Source organism: Sus scrofa, chromosome 4, assembly GCF_054392235.1.
Source record: "Sus scrofa isolate SSC_HxYL_T2T_F1_AM1 chromosome 4, Sscrofa_HxYL_maternal_Yorkshire_Landrace_v2.0, whole genome shotgun sequence".
Taxonomy (NCBI): Eukaryota; Metazoa; Chordata; class Mammalia; order Artiodactyla; family Suidae; genus Sus; species Sus scrofa.
The window spans coordinates 128,155,799-128,173,920 of NC_139386.1; the positions used below are offsets into that span (position 1 = coordinate 128,155,799).

An 18,122-nucleotide genomic window follows, 5' to 3' on the forward strand; every position below is an offset into this window, starting at 1 on the left:
ACGCCCCAGTCACAGGAACACCAGATCCGAGCTGCATCTGCAACCTACACCACAGCTCACGGCAACGCCAGATCCTTAACCCACTGAGCGAGGCCAGGGATAGAACCTGCAACCTCACGGTTCCTAGTCGGGTTCATCTCTGCTGCGCCACGACGGAAACTCCTCTGACTGCTTTAAATAGAGTCCCAAACCGTTAAGTTCAGCCAGTCAGAGCCTAGCTACTTTACACACCACAGAAAATTGAATGACCATCAATAAGACAAGCCTGCAGCTGCAAGACCCCAAACTGCTGCTTGCCCATCAGAGCAACTGCTGTTGAGTGACATCACCCGACATGTGAGCCCCTCTGACTGCCCCGTTCCCCCGGGAGTCCCCTTGTCCGAGTCCCCTTTTATGTGGTCCCATACCTCCACCTCTGGAGGTCATTTTCTCCTTAGTTCTATCAGTTTTCACGTAGTGAGGGGCTTCCTCTCTCATGCGATCCTGTCCAAGTGCCACCCAAATCAAGTTTCTGTGTCACCGCCTCTCGTGAACCTGTCTCTTCCTTCATCAACTCCCAAGCCCTCAAACTTACCGCAAGAAGTTACAAAGGTTCGCAGGTTCAAGGGCAGGGAGTACAGACGACCTCCCCACGCAAGAGGGTGAAACCACACTGTAAAGAGATGTGGGGTCCTTGGAAAATCAATCTGTCCAAAGATGAATTTACAAAAATTAACAGTTAGAAAACAGATACTAGAATGAACGTCAAAGGCCTAGCCACAAAGTTAATGAAGATGTGCATGACATCTACACACAAAATGACACAACACTGTGACAGAAACAGAGGTCAAATCAGTAAGAGGCTCTGTGATGTCCGGTGGGCTCTGCAGCGGCTGGGTGCACGTGGCAGGTCAAGGTGGTTAAGTGTGTTCAATATTTACGTGGGGTTTTGTTTTCTGTTAGTGTTGGAGCTACCCTGTATCACTATGAAATGTCCTTTTTAATTTTTAGAAACTGTTTTTGTTATTGTCTTAAAGTCTACTTTGTCTGATATTAGAACATTCATCTAACAAAGGACTCATTAAGAACATATACAACTGTCTGTAATATGAATAGAACAACTTATAAAAGGGGGTTCAAAGATTTAAAAGGGCCCCTTCGAAAAGGAGGAGCTCCAAATGGTCAGTAAACATGAAATGAGTCCAGCCTTGTTACTGGTCAGGGAAATGCAAGATGAAGTCATGATCGTCTACTGTTGGTGGCTAAAAACACACAAATAAAAACACCGATAACACTAGGTATGGCAAGGACCAGAAGAACCAAGTTTCTCATACACTTACGGTGTCAAAATGGCACAACTACTTTGGAGAACAACTTGGTAGCGGTCTACCTAGTAAAGTCGAAAATGCGCCCATGTGCACCAAGCGCCATGCCTAAGAATACCTACAAGGACTGTATGTGACAGCTCCAAAGAGAAAACTTTCCAAAAATGCGCCCATGTGCACCAAGAGCCGTGCCTAAGAATACCTATAAGGACTGTATGTGACAGCTCCAAAGAGAAAACTTTCCAAAAATGCGCCCATGTGCACCAAGAGCCGTGCCTAAGAATACCTATAAGGACTGTATGTGACAGCTCCAAAGAGAAAACTTTCCAAAAATGCGCCCACGTGCACCGCCATGCCTAAGAATATCTGTAAGGACTACTTGTAACAGGTCCAAAGAGAAAACCCAGTGCCATCAATGGAGGATGATTAAAGTAAGGTCTAGTCACATAATTACATATCATACAGCAATAAAAGGGAAGGAATTATTGCCACATCCATAATGGATTAATCCTCTTCACAAGGTTGAGGGAAAGAAGCTGCACACGAAGGCTAATATATACACAGTTCAGAAATGAGCAGCTAATTCATCAGTCAGAATAGTGGCTTTCATGGGCTAAGAACTGGACGAAGACATGACGAAGCCTTGCTGTGTGACAATGTCTTATGTCTTGATTGGGGGAGTGCCAATGAGCAGGAACACTTCCTAAAAATTCAATAAGCCCAAGGTTTATGAGCTTTCCTGCTTCGGTATTATACTATAATAAAGTATTTACAAATTTTAAAAAATGATTTAACTGTATGAAGAGGACACAGCAGACATACGGACAGGAAGGAATTAAGAAATAGCTATATAGCTTACCGCTTAAAAAGCAAGCAGCAATTACCACAAAACAATTAGAACTTAAAAATGGTTGCTCCTAGGGCGTGAGGAGGGACTGATTCGTTAATTTCTGGTAGAAATATTTTTTAAAAGTGACACTCATGTTATGTTGATAGGCAGAATATGTCCATTCTTTACAAAGGAGAAATTACGGATGCAGGTCAAAATGCAAAGCCGTTTCCTACAACTAACAATGCTAAAGGCCATCTGAAAGGAAAAGAAAATTCACTGTTTTTAGGGAAATTATGGCTTTAAACACCAAATTTAAAAGTTTAAAAATTCCCTAAAAAAAGAATGGGATTTCCATTGTGGTTCAGTGATAACGAACCCGACCAGAACCCCTGAGGATGCGGGTTCGTTCCCTGGCCTCGCTCAGGGGGTGAAGGATTCCGTGTTGCTGTGGCTGTGGTGCAGGCCGGCAGCTGCAGGTCTGATTTGTCCCCAAGCCTGTGAACTTCCACATGCCCTGGGTGTGGGCCTAAAAAACGAACCAACCAACCTTCTGTAAGGAAACATCTATGAGCTCACCAGGTTTAAGCCAAGTGCTAACCATTAAGAGAGCGCGGAAGGGTGAAGGTGGTGAGATCTGTCATCCGAAGATGCCACTTGGCATAAGGACAAGCTTGAGCAAAACGGCAGGTCCTGACAGGGCGCTCTGTCCCTTTTCTTCCTGGAAACAGGAGATAAAACTCCCACATGGGAGGTGTCCTCCCTGCGCCCGAAGGAAAACACCACTTCTCTCCGAGACAGCATGCGGCAGATGAGAGGATTCTCCAGAAACAGCATCACCGAGTAACTCTCATCTTCCTGCAGCCTCTCCACAGCTGCTTTTCCGCAACTGCTCTTCCTTGTTCAGCCTCACAGGCTTTGGGTTTTGCTGCATCTCTGGGGCTTCATTTCCTCAAGTGGGCTCCCTTGTCCCATGATGCATCTTACGTCAGCTTACTTCTTGGGTCCAGTCAAAACCCCTCAGAGGCGAGTGGTAAAATCTTGCCTGCCCTGCAGAGGCGAACCCTGGATGCACTTTCTTAGTGCACAGGAGACAAGCCCGTTGTTCGCATCCCTGTTTTCTCCGTATACAAAAGCAGAAGCTTGCTATGAGCCCAAAGTGATACTTGCCACATGCAGTTGGGTTGCTTTAGCTTATTCTTCAGATGAAGTGGTCACTTCCCAGGGCTCTTCGGAAGGGGCTGGCAGGAATCACACGGAAAAGGAAGTTGTGTGGTCAATCGTGTTTTGGAAACACTGGCTTCCTTTATTGCAGGCCTTCTTAGAACCATCATGTCCACTGTGCTTCTCCAGGGAAGGGACTTTCCTTCTTACCTCAAATGGTGAGGCACCTGAACACTTCTTAAATTAAAAAAGAAATGGAGTTCCCTGGTGGCAGAGTGGGTTAAGAATCTGGCATTGTCACTGCAGCAGCTTGGGTCACTGATGTGGTGTGGGTTCAATTCTTGGCCCGGGAACATCTGCATGCCCTGATGCAGCCAAAAAAAAAAGGGGGGGGGTGGGGGGGGAAGAAAAAATAAAAAAACTTTCACTGCAAGAATTAATTACAGAGAAATTAGGAAGAAGCTAGGAGAACCCTTCTATTAGTAGGTTTAGAATAACCTAGAAATCTGAAAATCTGAAACTTCCTCCATGCCATAAAATCTTTCCCAGGACTGACATAATCTTTGAAGGTCTCTTGGCTATTTGGTAGTATTTGTGAAGTACACTGAATGGGTTTTTTTTTTTTTTTCTTCTGGTTTTTCTAAAAGAGAAATTCATTCTGTTAAAACCACATGATAACTTTTTTTTTTTTTTTAAAGAGACAATGGGTGCATAAAAAAGCTTTCTGAATGTTCATTTTTGTATTTTTGAAGTTAAGATTATATGAACTTCCTAGGATTTAGACAGCAGAATAAAAAGAACAAGCAAAGGTTGTACAGGGTATCTGATTCTTTTTTATTCTGAACAGAAAATAAGTGAGTATACAAGTCTGCTAAAGAGAAGTGGTAAAAACTCAATGTTATGTGTTATGGAATCAGTACATCAAGTTCTACTTCGGTAGTCAGTGATTCTTATAGTTAATTCTGCAAAAAAACGAAACTATGCAGAAATGAGAATATAAAAAGGCCCTTTCTAAATCCCAGTTTGATAAAACTGATTTCATACCTAGCTCACTGATAATACCCAATTTCAGCTCCCCCTGTGCAAATAATACACACAGTCATTCATGGTGGTTTGGTGAGAGGAAATTGATTTCTCTTAGGATACAGTTCAACATCATAACCCAAATAATAAAAAGTTATTAAATAGTCACAGAGATAAACCACTGCCTTAGGGAACATAATTCACCCATGTGCATAATTTTATAACATATGTTTTGAATATAAAAATCACGGTCAAAGACAGTGACCACAGTGCACCCTTAGCGCTTGACTTCAGGCAGTGCATTCCTACGGCTCGTCTGGAGTTTAGCATCATGTAACCACCGCGATTCTACTGCAAGGGTTTCTCACATACAGAAATCCACCCAACTCTTTGAAAATTCTAAAAATCTCATAAGACCTTGAGCTCAATATGTAAGGACTGTGTTTGAATACCCCAACCACCGAGAAGATCAGGCAGGAAGCACAGTAACCACCCCTTGTAAGCAAGACTGAACGTATACTTGTGTGGCACCCCACAAAGAACCCTCAGAGCAATTCAATACTGAAGACTGAGAGGGGCGCATTTATCCTTAGGCCAAGGAAAATTCAAATGGCTTTCCTGGAGTCTAATGCACCCCAAGACATATATAAGGAATGAGCGTAAGTGTGGCAGCTGAAGAAATCTGCCAGCCAGAGTGTAATAAATGCTATTATGTGATGAGGATATAAATTTGGATAATACACTATGATTTGTTTCCCACTATCATGGGGCACAAGAAAATGAAACTCAAGACGATCTTGTTAAAACAGGACAAGTGATGACCCCAGTTTTAAATAGGGTTCTTCATTGAAGGAAAACACAGAGCCATACAAGTCAAAGTAGCTGACTTCAAATGGTTTACATCCCAGGATGAATCAGGTTACACTGATTTAAGCCCAATTTAATTTAGGCAGGTTTTTAACCACAAGAATAAGGACATTCTTAGTACATATTAATAATTAAACCAACATATACACAATTAGCAATATCCTATATAATATGAAATGTTTTAACAACTTGTCGATTATCTAGTTAATTTGTTGCTTTGTTTAAAAAACAAAAAACAAGTTCAACTTTATTTTACAATGTACTTTGTATGTCTAATGGTATTGTGTAATTACTTCACTGAAGCCGGTACAGTACAGTTCTCCGGATTCTAAGAGCCAAACTCAACTGTATCTTCGGTTATCTGTTTGAATTCATAATTGCCTCTGCCATCCATATGCAGATAGTACTATGGGAAAGAAGGGGAGAGAAAAATCAGTAACTAAGAATCTTCTTTTTGTCAGAAATTTACAGAGAGGTTATCATACAAGAAAATGATTGGAAATAATTCTTTCAAGCCACTAAAATCTTCAAAAGTTTACAGTCAGAAACACATACCATTTCCTGAGGAAAGACTAAAGGAAAGTCCGCTCTTTTTAAAAATAGCCCGATACACCGCTGCTTAGAGTGGGTACAGTACTGGACTTCATGAGAACCGCTACACCAGGCTTTCTCGTTATGCCGAAGAAACCAAATCTGCAAGCATCCCACAAATGAGAATGCTTCTATCACTCCAACCAAGGACCTGATCTCCTGATCTACCGAGGGGGAACGGCACCAGGGCAAGCCTGTCAGCTGGGACAGCTTCTAAAACACTGACTTGAGCTGGTTTCCCAGACCCGCGAGAACCTCTAACTTGAGGCTCTTTGTTCGTGTATTCTCTGACTCCGCAGAGGAGGATGAGAGCTGCAGAGTGAGCCCACGTACCCCGCCTGTGAGGATGCCCGGGACGGCGGTTTACAGGTACCCCACCTGTGAGCAGTTTGCAAAGTCTTCTGCTTCATTTAGCGGTTTCTTATCTACAGAAAAGACCTTTGTGTTTCCCTGTTCCATACTGTTATTTTAAGCGATTCTGGACTCTAACCCTGCCGTTCTTTGCGCCACACTCCTCCCTCACGTGATCTCTGGCCTGATGGCTCTTTGGCTACTTGTCCACACCTCCAGGAGAGGAGGAAAAGGGGACCCCAAGCCCTCCGACTGGGCTCTGCTAACGTTTATCAACTTCTGAGAACACCCAAAGGCTTGGACATACTGTAAACTGCTCTGATTTCTAGTTACTTCTCCCTTAATTCATGAAAATGGGCGTGTTCTCTATGCCACTAAGGCAACAGAAGTGTCTTTAAAGTTCGGTCATCGCGGCTGATGAGGCGCTCAGGGCTCCGGGGCGGGCACCTCGCTGACCTCGCAGTCATCTGCCGGACGGCGCAGCGGGATCAATAACCAACGACAGGACGGAAGCAAGTCACGCCGGAACCCCGGCTGCCAGAACCGGGTTTTCTGACTTCAAATTCCATGCTCCTCATTTTACTCTCTGTTCACTGTCCCCTAAACTGTAAGGTTCTTGAGATGAAGACGTCCTTGGTACCCCTCACGGCACTACACAGTGACAAAGGCGCTCAGTCAGACGGTGCACTTGATGGGACAAGACACCCTTACCACGGTCCAGTTCTTCTCAAACCCTTTTCTTAAAAACCCAAAATTTCTGTCTCGTTTAAGAACGAGCAAGAGGAAGGAAGAGTAGGAGGGAGGAAAGAGGGATGTGGGGGAAAAAAGAACGAGGGTAAGAAAATAAAAGGAATCGTCTGGGCTTGATCGGTTTACGTTCAGAGCTGCGAAGAACTGCCACCCCGAGGACGCTGGAGCCCTGGCCCGTGCGGACCTCACTGCAATGGCTGTGCCAGTTCGGGACCACCCGACGATCCAAGCTAACACAGTGTAATGATAAACACGGCCGGCACTCAGCAGCTTGCTCCCGCTAGTCCTGACCGCTGTGAAAACTCTCCCTAAACCTTCTGCTGCCTCAACCTTCTTAAGACTCTGTCCCCTTCTGTCAATGCACAGTTTATCTGGCCACAGCTGTGATAAGATTATGCAGATTTGAGGAAGTTGTCACACAACAGTCATTTATAAAACTGGAGACCATTAACTGGTTCTCTAAGATCTCTCATACATAACCAGGGATTTGTTATATATATTGCGGCTTTCAAAATGGATGATTACAATAATATTTTTTAAAATCCTATTTTATTCTATAAAACTGAATTAGAATCACCTTTTCTTAAGGTATATAATTGTAAGGGAATGTAAACCAAAATCACCAGAAGTCACTTATGAAAGTAAACTTTCACTACACCACTCAGTGCAAACTGAATAAGAAATACAAACCTCATGGTGCTTCCAAAGAGACTTCCTGTGTGACACAGTGAAGAGGGTGATTCCAACCTGTACGAGGAAATTGGTTAGGTTAGAGCAGTAACACAGAGTCACCAATTAGTGTCTACGATGCAGGCTGTTAAGACAAACAACCGTCCTCAGTAGCTGTGGCTGAAAAGCAACGCCAAGAGAGACAATGACGGATGACCGGTGCTAACAGTTTAAAGAAATGGAAAAGTACAGGCCATCAACCACATAACAAACACCAACAGGTATCAACAGTCTTTAAGACAAAAAACAAGGCTAACCCAAAAGGCACTAGCTTAATTAAGTGTATTACTTTGTCTGGGGCGAAAAAACACACATTCTAGCATATTTTCTATTTTACTGTGAAAAATATAGGAAAAGATATAAAGACGGTAAAAATAGCAATAGGTCACAATCAGGAAAATTTAATCAATATAGTAGTAGGTGCCTACAGTATATTTGTTTTCCAAAATAGGGTCATAATTTTTTGGTGGAAACCCTTGTTTCAGAACGTGTCTGGCATTCCGTTTTTGGAGAAGTAGTCTCTGTGGCCCCCAGAGGGTCCAAGGCAGAATTCTGTCATTAAACACATCAATGTTTCTGCAACAACTCACAGGGACGGTGACATTCAGGGAGACAAATAACAAAGCTTAAAATTTTTGTTGTTTGTTCAGGCCAGGTTTGGCTACCCAGTGAGCCGGCTACAAAATAATGAAAAAAATTCTGGATGTAAAAGCTTACTGGATTTTGTTTTCTTTTTTGGTCTTTTTGTCTTTTTTTTTTTTTTTTTTTTAGGACCACACCCACAGCATATGGAGGTTCCCAGACTAGGGGTCCAATCGAAGCTGTAGCCGCTGGCCTAGGCCAGAGCCGCATCTGCGACCTACACCTCAGCTCACGGCAACGCCAGATCCTTAAACCACCGAGGAAGGCCAGGGATCGAACCTGCATCCTCATGGATGCTAGTCGTGTTCGCTAACCACTGAGCCATGATGGGAACTCCAAAGCTTACTGGCTTTTAGACTGTGAATCAGGATTTATGGATCGTTCCTAAGGTTTTAAAAACAATACTAACAGAGTCAGTTGCTCTGGATCAGTGATTCTCAACTGGGGAGGGGAGGCAGAACATTCTGTTCCCTGGGGGACATCTGGCAAGTCTTTTTGATTGCCACAGCTGAGAGTGCTGCCTGCTCTAGATCACCATTTCTTGGAACGGATCTCTCAAGGCTGGACACGTACTAAGGTAGCCAGGAAATCTCCATCATGAGTTCCAATTTTTTTTTTTTTGGCCACGCCCTTAGCACATGGAAGTTCCCAGGCCAGGGACTGAACCAGCCCCACACAGCAACCCAAGCTACTGCAGTGACAACTCCAGATCCTTAACCCACGACACCACAAGGGAACTCCTATTTTCATTTTGATAATGAAAACAAATTGTGCATGAGTATATTCTTCTTATCACTTTTATCATGAGATTTAAGCACCCAAATTTTTTTTTTTTTTGACTTTTGTCTTTTTCTTAGGGCCGCACCCACGGCATATGGAGGTTCCCAGGCTAGGGGTCTAATCGAAGCTATAGCTGCCAGCCCATGCCAGAGCCACAGCAACGCCAGATCCGAGCCACATCTGGGACCTACACCACAGCTCACAGCAACGCCAGATCCTTAACCCACTGAGCGAGGCCAGGGATTGAACCCGAAACCTCATGGTTTCTAGTCGGATTCATTTCTGCTGCACCATGACCAGAACTCCGAAGTACCCAAGTTTTTGTTGATACTTCTGCTGGTACCAAATAATGACTTCAAGTGGTATCACTTAAATCTTTAATGTGTTTTAAGTTTCGCTTCCATAGGAAAAGTTCTCAAGTCAGGAACTGCATGCCAAGTGTACTATCAGTTATTAATAAAACATATATTGTGATGGTGAAACACTTATTTGATTTTGGAAAGCTCATTTCAGATACTATTTCTCTTACAATTCCAAAATAAGTGAATTAGATCTCGACTTAATGAAGGTATTCTTTATAAAAGAATTACTTAAGATACATAAACAAAATTCAGAATATAAGATCTGGACCTCAGAATATATTTGGACCTCAGATCGAACCCAAACCAGTGGTTTAGTTTCAGCAAAACAGTATCATAGTATCAAACAGTATCACAGTGGCTTTAATGCTGCAATTTTGCAACTGTGTTTTAAAGTTTTCCCTGTACTTAATCTGTAAATTTATACTGGCTTTAGAGCTGTAAATGAGTTATAAGTTCATACCTCACTTCATGCTTATCCATATTCAAGTGCCATTATAGTAATACAATTTTAATGATCAAGTGGGGGCCCTAAAAGAATTTTTGGGGGTAATCTACACATCAGAGAACTACATCTTATGTGGGGACTTGTAGCCTAGAGCTAGATATAAGAGGAAATTGCGTGGCCAAAATTACCAGCAAAGAGCAGCTAAATCACAGATCAAATAGAGAATACACAGTTTTGGGTATAAAAGAATACCACAAATACCTCTAATACCTATTAATCTGAAACTCTGTATGGAGAAGTAGGTAAAAAAATCACAAATGGACAAAACTGATTCAGAACAGGAAACAAACCACTAAAGAAATAAAATCAGTACCTAAAATCTTCCTAAAAAATGAATGTAGCAAATCTGTTCTTTCATCGTGATGCCAGTTCTGCTCAAACTTGAATGTGCACGTGGACCGTCTGGGGGTTTTGTTAAAATGCAGGCTCTGGTTTTGTGTGGCCTGAGAGCCTACATTTTCCATGTGCTGATGCTGTGGAGCTGGGAGCACACGGGGAGCTTCCAGTGGGAACACACTGGGAGCAGGGGTTCTCACTGCATATGTGAGAGCTGTTCGTAGCTTCCAAAGAACAGTTAACAAAATGTCATTAAAGACTCCTGCATTTCATTTGCTTACGCGAAAACTATTCAACAGTTAGGATACACTACTCTTGTTCTCAAATCTGGCCAGAATGTAGATGATGGTGACAATTCCTCACAGAAAAACAAAAAAACCTGAGACTACTGGATAATTCCTTACAGAATGGAACCAATGCAGCCAGCCTCAGAAAAGGCTACTAAAAGAAGCCTTGGTAAAATACTGGTCAGGCCAGAGAAAAAAAACTGATAAACTGATAAAATAAAAATTGCCAAATATTTACTGTCAATTTTTTTTCAAATAAAAAATTTTTTGAATTTTTTAAATTAAAAACCAAATGATATTTAGGTAAAATTAGTGAAACAAATTAAGGCAATATCGGTTTATTAATTCTGAATATAGGAAATGAGGTAAAAAGGACATAAATGTAAATATTTCATATCTAATGCACAACTAAAAAAATTATATACAGAAATCATTGATACTTCATTTTTTTACTCATATCTGTTAATTATCAGTTTAAAGTCTTTATTAAAACAAGATATTATAAACACCATATGAAATCACTTATATCTGGACTCTAACACACAGCACAAATATACCTTTCCACAGAAAAGAAACTCATAGACTTGTGGTTGCCGAGGGGGAGGAGGAGGGAGTGGGATGGACGGGGAGTCTGGGGTTCATGGATGCAAAGTATTGCATTTGGCGTGGATAAGCAAGGAGATCCTGCTGTGTAGCACAGGGAACTGTCTAGTCACTTGCGATGGAGCATGATGGAGGATGATGTGAGAAAAAGAATGTATATGTGTGTGTGTGTGTGTGTGTGTGTGTGTGTGTGAGAGAGAGAGAGAGAGAGAGAGAGAGAGAGAGACTGGGTCACTTTGCTGTACAGTAGAAAACCGACAGAACGCTGAAAACCAACTATAAGGGAAAAAATAAAAATCATTTAAAAAAACCCCCCAGAACAAGACATGATGCCTTGATCCTAACTCTGTCACTTCCTAACTGGGCCTCTCGTCTCTGGATGGAGACCTGGCTGGACGCGGAGGAAGCTGGGAGGGGCGCTGAGAAGCCGCCGCCTTACCTTCCGGCAGTGGCTGTAAATGTAGTCTTCCACGTCCACACTCACCGCGCTGGTGCACTCATCCAAAATGGCAAACTGCGGCTTGTGATAAAACAGTCTTGCCATCTGAAGATAAAAAGAAACCCTCTGTAAATCACACATCTAGAATTAATAAGCTAAAACAGACTGACTTCAAATTAATCGTGTTTAGTCTTGCAAAGCGAAGATGAAATTACTCTAGCTCAAAAAATCTTACTTCTCAGAAACAATGTAAAAAAAGCCTGATTATTTCCATTGTCTTCGCAAAGGGGAAAACGTGAAAACACATGGCAAATACTGTGATGAGTAAAACACCTTTCAGATGGATATGAAGTGAGGCTGAGTTTTAAGCTAAAAGAAAATTCTCTACGCAAGGTTACAAGATACACATTTTAACCAAATTTTAGAGTTCAGAGTAGAGATGCAAAAACTGACTCCTTTAAACAGTGTGTGCTGATTAACGCGAGCTGCCAAGTGATATTCCCGACGGTGTCTGAGGGCCCGAGCCACTCCCGATGGTCAGGACCGGCGATGCTCAGATTTGAAAGTCTTTGCTAATTAATTTACAAGGGAAAATTACCATCAAGATCACTGGAGCTTACGTTCTGTTGATTAGCAGGAGTGCTGACCGTTTTCCCGTGTCTATTTTCCATGTGTATTTTATTTTCTGGGAACTATTTATGCTGATCCCTTGCCCAATTTTTCATTGCTCCGAACAGCAATCTCCATGTTGCAAGACCAATAAACAGCCCTTCCCATCCTCGCCGAATTTACCTTCCCTGCAACATTCAGCTCAGGGGACCATTCCCTCGGTCTTGAGAAAGGCAGAGTGAACCATGGCTTTAAGTTTCCATTTCTTCGGCTGCTTTCTCAGTTTCTTTCCCAGCCTTTTCTCTTCCATTTGACCGCTCAATGTTGGGGTCCCTGAGGGCTAATCCCTGGGTCCTCGTCTCCTTTTCCTATATTGTATCTCTCTAAGGATCTCATCAAATCTCATGATTTCAAATATTATTTACATTTATCAACTCCCCATAGATACCTCTCACCCATGTTTCTCTTCTCATTTCCAAACTGATACATAAAAATTCCTATTTGATCTTTCTATCAGGTTAATCTTACAAGATGGCAGACTTTAAGAATCTAAAGCTCAATGGATAATGGATTTTCTAGGTTTCTCCCTAAAATCCATCCCCTCACCCCACCTTGAACATTTCAGAAAATGACACTAGCACACAGCTGCTCAGGCTGGAGAGCTGAGCCCTCAATTTGTCCCCCCCCCCCACCTGCTTTTCAGTCCTTTCCAGTAAGGCCCGTGGGGGGGTGTGGTCTGCCCCCTTTCCCAGCTCTCGGCCCTGCCCTGCATCCTGAGCCCACGGCCGCCTGCCTGGACAACCACAAACGGCTCCTACTTCCTCTCCAACCCATCCTCCATAAAAACAGACAGGATCTTCCAGAAATGTAAGTCAGAGAATTTCACTCTTCTGCCTAAACGCTTTGATACTTTCCCAGTTCACTGAGAAGGAAACTCGGGCTCCTCGCCATGGCCTACGAGGCCCTGCACGACCTTGTTCCAACTCTCACCTCAACACTCCAGCCACCACCACCTCCTCTCAACCACCAGGAGCCGAGTGTCACAGGCCTACAGGCTCAGCAGGTGTCACTCCCCTACGTCTCAAACGCCTAACTCTGCGCCCTCCATCCTCCCAATTCCTGCTTCATTCCACCTTCTCAGACAAGCCTACGCTGCCCTCCTCCAGTCCAGGGGCCCTTCGGCGGCATCTCTGCGGCTCTTCACACAGCCGAAACTCTACCATACCTGGTTCCTCGTCCGGCCCTCAGGCTGTAACAGTCACAAAAGCCGAGCCTCCCATTTTAATCACTACCGGATGCTCAACACCTGCACAGTGCAGGAAACATTCCAAGATTTGACGCCTGAATGACTAAAACCTACCAACAGCTCTCTTGGGGTTTCTACCTTATTTACCGGTGGTGAGGAGGGGGAAGCAGCCAGGACCAGCCATCACCTGCATCTGTGCAAGAACCAAAGGGCGGACCCACGGGACCTCGGAGGAAGGGCCATGGGACCCACGGGACCTCGGGTGAAGGGTCATGGGGCCCACGGGACCTCGGGGGGAAGGCTGTTTGCTTTTTAGATCACAAGACCTGAAACAGCTTTCTGAAAGCGGAGGACTGGATGAGATTAACTAGAGGGGTTTGTCTGTGTTGCGGGCGCACAACTGATGTGAGAAAGGAGGAGGAGGGAGGGTCCAAACACAGAGGGGACATGGGGCCTTTTTCCAGAGGACGGAGGACACACCCTGCCCAGCCTGGAAGCAGGGAGGTCAGGACGGCCCGGGCAAAGTCACCGAGAGCAGTGGTCCCTGGAAGGCGGGCCACAAGTGTGCCTCCTCCGTGTTCCCGTGGGCTGCTCCGCACACCTCGTCACCACGCTCACCACGTTCTAAGGTGTCCTCTCCCCCCCTGTGACCTGCCACTCGGCCCCGCCCTCCGGATCGGGAGTCCAGCAGCGCTGCGGTCCCAGGGCCGCCTGAGCGAGCGGGCACCCGCCGCCCCAGCTTGAACACGCACTAGATGCCTCGGCCTGGAAAGCCACTGCACCGCTCTGCGGTTCCATCTCCTCTGAAACAGGACACCCATAGCTCTGATCTCACAGGACCGCTGCCGGACGAAATAAGATAACCTGAAAGTGCTGGGCACGCTGCCTATCACCTATTAAGCACTCAATAAAAACTAGCTGTCATTTAACTGAAATAACAGCTTCTCTTTTTCTTTAAGACGCTAAGAGGCCAGTTATTCTGCTGAGAGCGGTGGAGCAGGTAATGGGATAGAAAGCCCGAGACTGGTAGTTCTCAAACGATTATCATGAGAAATGAGACAAAGGGACAAAAATAAGTAAAAGGATTGCCAAGCCAGGCTGTGAGTCCTTGTCACACAGGAAACCACCAGCCCAACTCATTCTTAGATTTTTTTTTTTTTAAAGCGGTGCTCAGAAGCCTATGTCCAGAAATGCCAAGGTGAACAATTGCTCTTCGGTTGGTTAAGTAGTATGAAGAAACTAAAAAGTGGGAAAGGAAATTAAGAAGAAGGGACCATTTGTTCATTCCTTTAAGAAATTATCTCCCAAGTAGCTCCTATGTGCCAGCCCCTGGATTATTAAGTCTGTGCTGGACAGGAAGTGAAGCGGAGTCAGAGAAAAGGAAGGGGCCAATATTAGAGAGAGCCCAGTGAGTCTGAAGAACAGAGACCGCTGCCAGCTAGGTAAGAAAAAGAATTAACTACAAAAATGGATTTAAAAAAACACGAAAAATTTTATGACAGAGGGATCTCTAATAAGGTGGTCTGGGCCTTTCTTTATACTTTTATAAATATCCCAACTTTCCTATCATATATACTTTTCCATAATTCAATATAAAAAAAAAAAACCCCACTAAAGAGGAAGAGAGCTGGAAGAGTGCAGTGAAAAGACAACCATGGGTCAACCTAGGACATCGGGTAGAGCAATCCTGGCTGATGGTGGCTGGACCCAAGGGGAGGGATTGGGGACAGGTCCCTTGAGACTTCAAGGACAGTGTGGAAGAGAACTGGGGAGGTGGACCACCTGCACACTGAGGGCCACAGACCGTCAGGGACAGTTCCAGAGCCAGAGCTCTGGCTCAGCCCCACCTGCCCGTGGCCCTCTGTTCTGCCACTCAGCGGCTGTGCTACTGCTGAGTTAAGCTCTCCAGGTCGTTCCCTTGTCTGCACCTGCCTTCGCCTGGCTGCTGGGAGAATTCCACAGGGGCTGCCGTTCCACACCAGTCCTTCCCGCCTCCAGCTCCTGGTGCGCTTTCCGTGGAGCCATAACTAAAGGCTGCCTGCCCTGCATCAGAGTTACCTGCATCTGGCTCCCCTGACTAGGTTATGAAGGCAGGCACCTGGCGAAGTGCCTTGGCCAGAGCAGAGTCTCAGCTAATGCTGAACTCTGTGGAAAGTACGCCACGATTAAGTTTTGCCGCTGTCAAGATAACGGACTAACAATCTTATTTCCCCCTACACTGATGCTGACTGTTTTTCAAGGAACTCCTAGGTCTCCCTTTTTTCAGCAGTATTATTCCATTCCCTGAAATCCAAATCCTGACTCTCTTTACCTGAGAGCTCCTTTGGCTCATTCGTTTTACACCCATTTTCACTCTTGTGGTTGAACCTTTCACGTTTATTTATTCTCTCTAAAAATTCTAAGTTTTTATAACTAATAGATTTTAAGTCTTTATGATTTATAAAAATTGTCTTCTCAACTTTTTACTTTGAAAACTTTTAATTCAACCAAAAAAACTGGAAGGATGGTAACATGAATCCACATACACTCTCCACGCACCTTCTCAATGTTCATGCACGTTGCATCAACCTTTTCTCTCTCCAAACCTTCCAAAGTAGCAAAAGAATATGCTTTCTTTTAAACTTCACAGCAATTCTCCAAACACTGGCCTACACGGAACACACCCTGTCCACGGCCTGGTCATGCAACAGTGGCCCAGGACAGCGCTCCCCACTTCCCAAACAGGTCCATCGAGGTCGGCCTGGCTGTACTGGATTCCTTTCCTGTCACTCCTCTAGGCTTCCCCTTGAATTTCTTCTCTTCTAATAAAAACTGCCCCTGTACATTTATACCCCACACACAGGATTCCTTAGCTTTAGCACATGTACTTTTCTTTCTCTGAGTTTCTATTGTGTCTATCTGTGAGTCTTGCCTTATCCTTCCATTTTCTGTGAAGTCAGAGGATAGGAATTTAAAGCAATTTTCTTGACGAGCAGTTATTTCTACAGTCACCTTCTAAATTAATTCCCCAAATGCCTCACTTCAACTTCTCACTCCTTCAGCCGATTTTCGCTTTGAGTTTGGCTGGTAATGGCTCTTTTCTTCTGTCTACGGCTCATTGCTCACTCTAGATTAATCTCATGTAATAGCACGAGCCAACAAATCACAGCATTAGGTTGAGATTAAGTCCATGTAGAATAGGTATGACTGAGGAAAAACAACACACAAAAGCATCAAGGAAAAGGAGGGAACCAAAAGGCAGACTATACCCGTTGCGGCTCAGCGGGTTAAGAACCCGACTAATACCCACGAGGACGCGGGTTTGATCCCTGGCCTTACTCAGTGGGTTAAGGATCCAGAGTTGCCGGGAGCTGTGGTGTAGGTCACAGACGTGGCTCGGATCTGGGGATGCTGTGGCTGTGGCGCAGGGTGACAGCTACAGCTCCAATCCAACCCCTAGCCTGGGAACTTCCAGAAGACGTGGGTGTGCCCCCCCCCCCAAAAAAGACCAAAACATAAGGTAGACTATAAGCTAAAGAGTGAACATTTCTGCAACACGCCATTTTTTTCGCTGTCTTTCCTTGGCTACATTTTCCCACAAGGTTAACAATCTCCCACCAAAGATCCCTCTGCTCAAACTATGGTGTATGTCTAGTCAGAAAACGACTCTTGAAAAGTTCTCCCTCCTCCCAGAGAGACAGGATTAAGGTGGAAGAGTAGGAGGACTGGAGCTCAACTTCTCTCCTAAAAACAACAAAATTCACAACTAAAGACTGAGCACTCTTCACCCAAATGGACCAGAAACCTTAAAAAAGACACCCTACTCCAGAAGAAAAAGAGGAGGCCACATCAAGAGGTAGGAGGGGTGACTTTGCGATATAAACAACCCCATACCTCCTGGGTGGGAAGCTCCACAGACGGAAAACTAACTGGTTCACAGAGACTCACCGACAGGAGGGAGAGTTCTGAGCCCCACGTCAAACCCTCACGTGTGGGGATCTGGCACGGGAAGAAAGAGCCCCTGGAGCATCTGGCATGGAAGGCCAGTGGGGCTTGTGCGCAGGAGCTCCACGGGACTGGGGGAAACGGAGACCCCATTCTTTTTTATTTTTTTTTTTTGTCTTTTTGCTATTTCTTGGGCCGCTCCCGCGGCATATGGAGGTTCCCAAGCTAGGGGTCAAATCAGAGCTGCAGCCACCAGCCTACGCCAGATACACAGCAACACTGGATCCGAGCCGCGTCTGCAACCTACACCACAGCTCACGGCAACGCCGGATTGTTAACCCACTGAGCAAGGGCAGGGACCGAACCCGCAACCTCATGGTTCCTAGTCGGATTCGTTAACCACTGCACCACGACGGGAACTCCAGACCCCCATTCTTAAAAGGCGCACATGGACTTTCACGTGCACTGGGTCCCAGGGCACAGCGAGGTCTCCATAGGAATCTGGGTCAAACCTGACCGCAGTTCTTGGAAGACATTCTGGGAAAACAGGGATGAATGTGGCTTGTTGTGAGGGAAGGATATTGAAAGCAAAGATCTGGGGAATATTCAGCAGCAGTGCCTTTCTCTGGAGGTGGCCATTTGGGGAAAATCTGGCCCCACCCGTCAGCCAGCTCCTGAGAAGCCCCAGGGCAAAAAACAACCCAGGTAGGATCACAGTCCCATCCCTCAGTAAACAGGCTGCCTAAAGACCCCTCAGGCACACAGCCACCTCTCATCCCAT

General features: G+C 44.8%; 1 protein-coding gene across 12 annotated transcripts in view; it reads right to left on the reverse strand.

The window, feature by feature from the left end:
* Positions 1 to 4,110: 4,110 nt before the first annotated feature.
* Positions 4,111 to 18,122, reverse strand: part of ABCD3 (ATP binding cassette subfamily D member 3) — a 238,241-nt gene continuing 224,229 nt past the window's right edge. For 11 of the 12 annotated variants that reach the window (XM_085020726.1, XM_085020725.1, XM_085020724.1 and 8 more), the window contains 3 exons: positions 11,563 to 11,667; positions 7,570 to 7,626; positions 4,111 to 5,593 (listed from right to left, as the gene is read on the reverse strand). In XM_085020726.1, coding sequence (XP_084876852.1) covers positions 5,516 to 5,593; positions 7,570 to 7,626; positions 11,563 to 11,667 — 240 coding nt within the window. In that variant the 3' untranslated portion in view covers positions 4,111 to 5,515. 12 annotated transcript variants of the gene reach the window in all.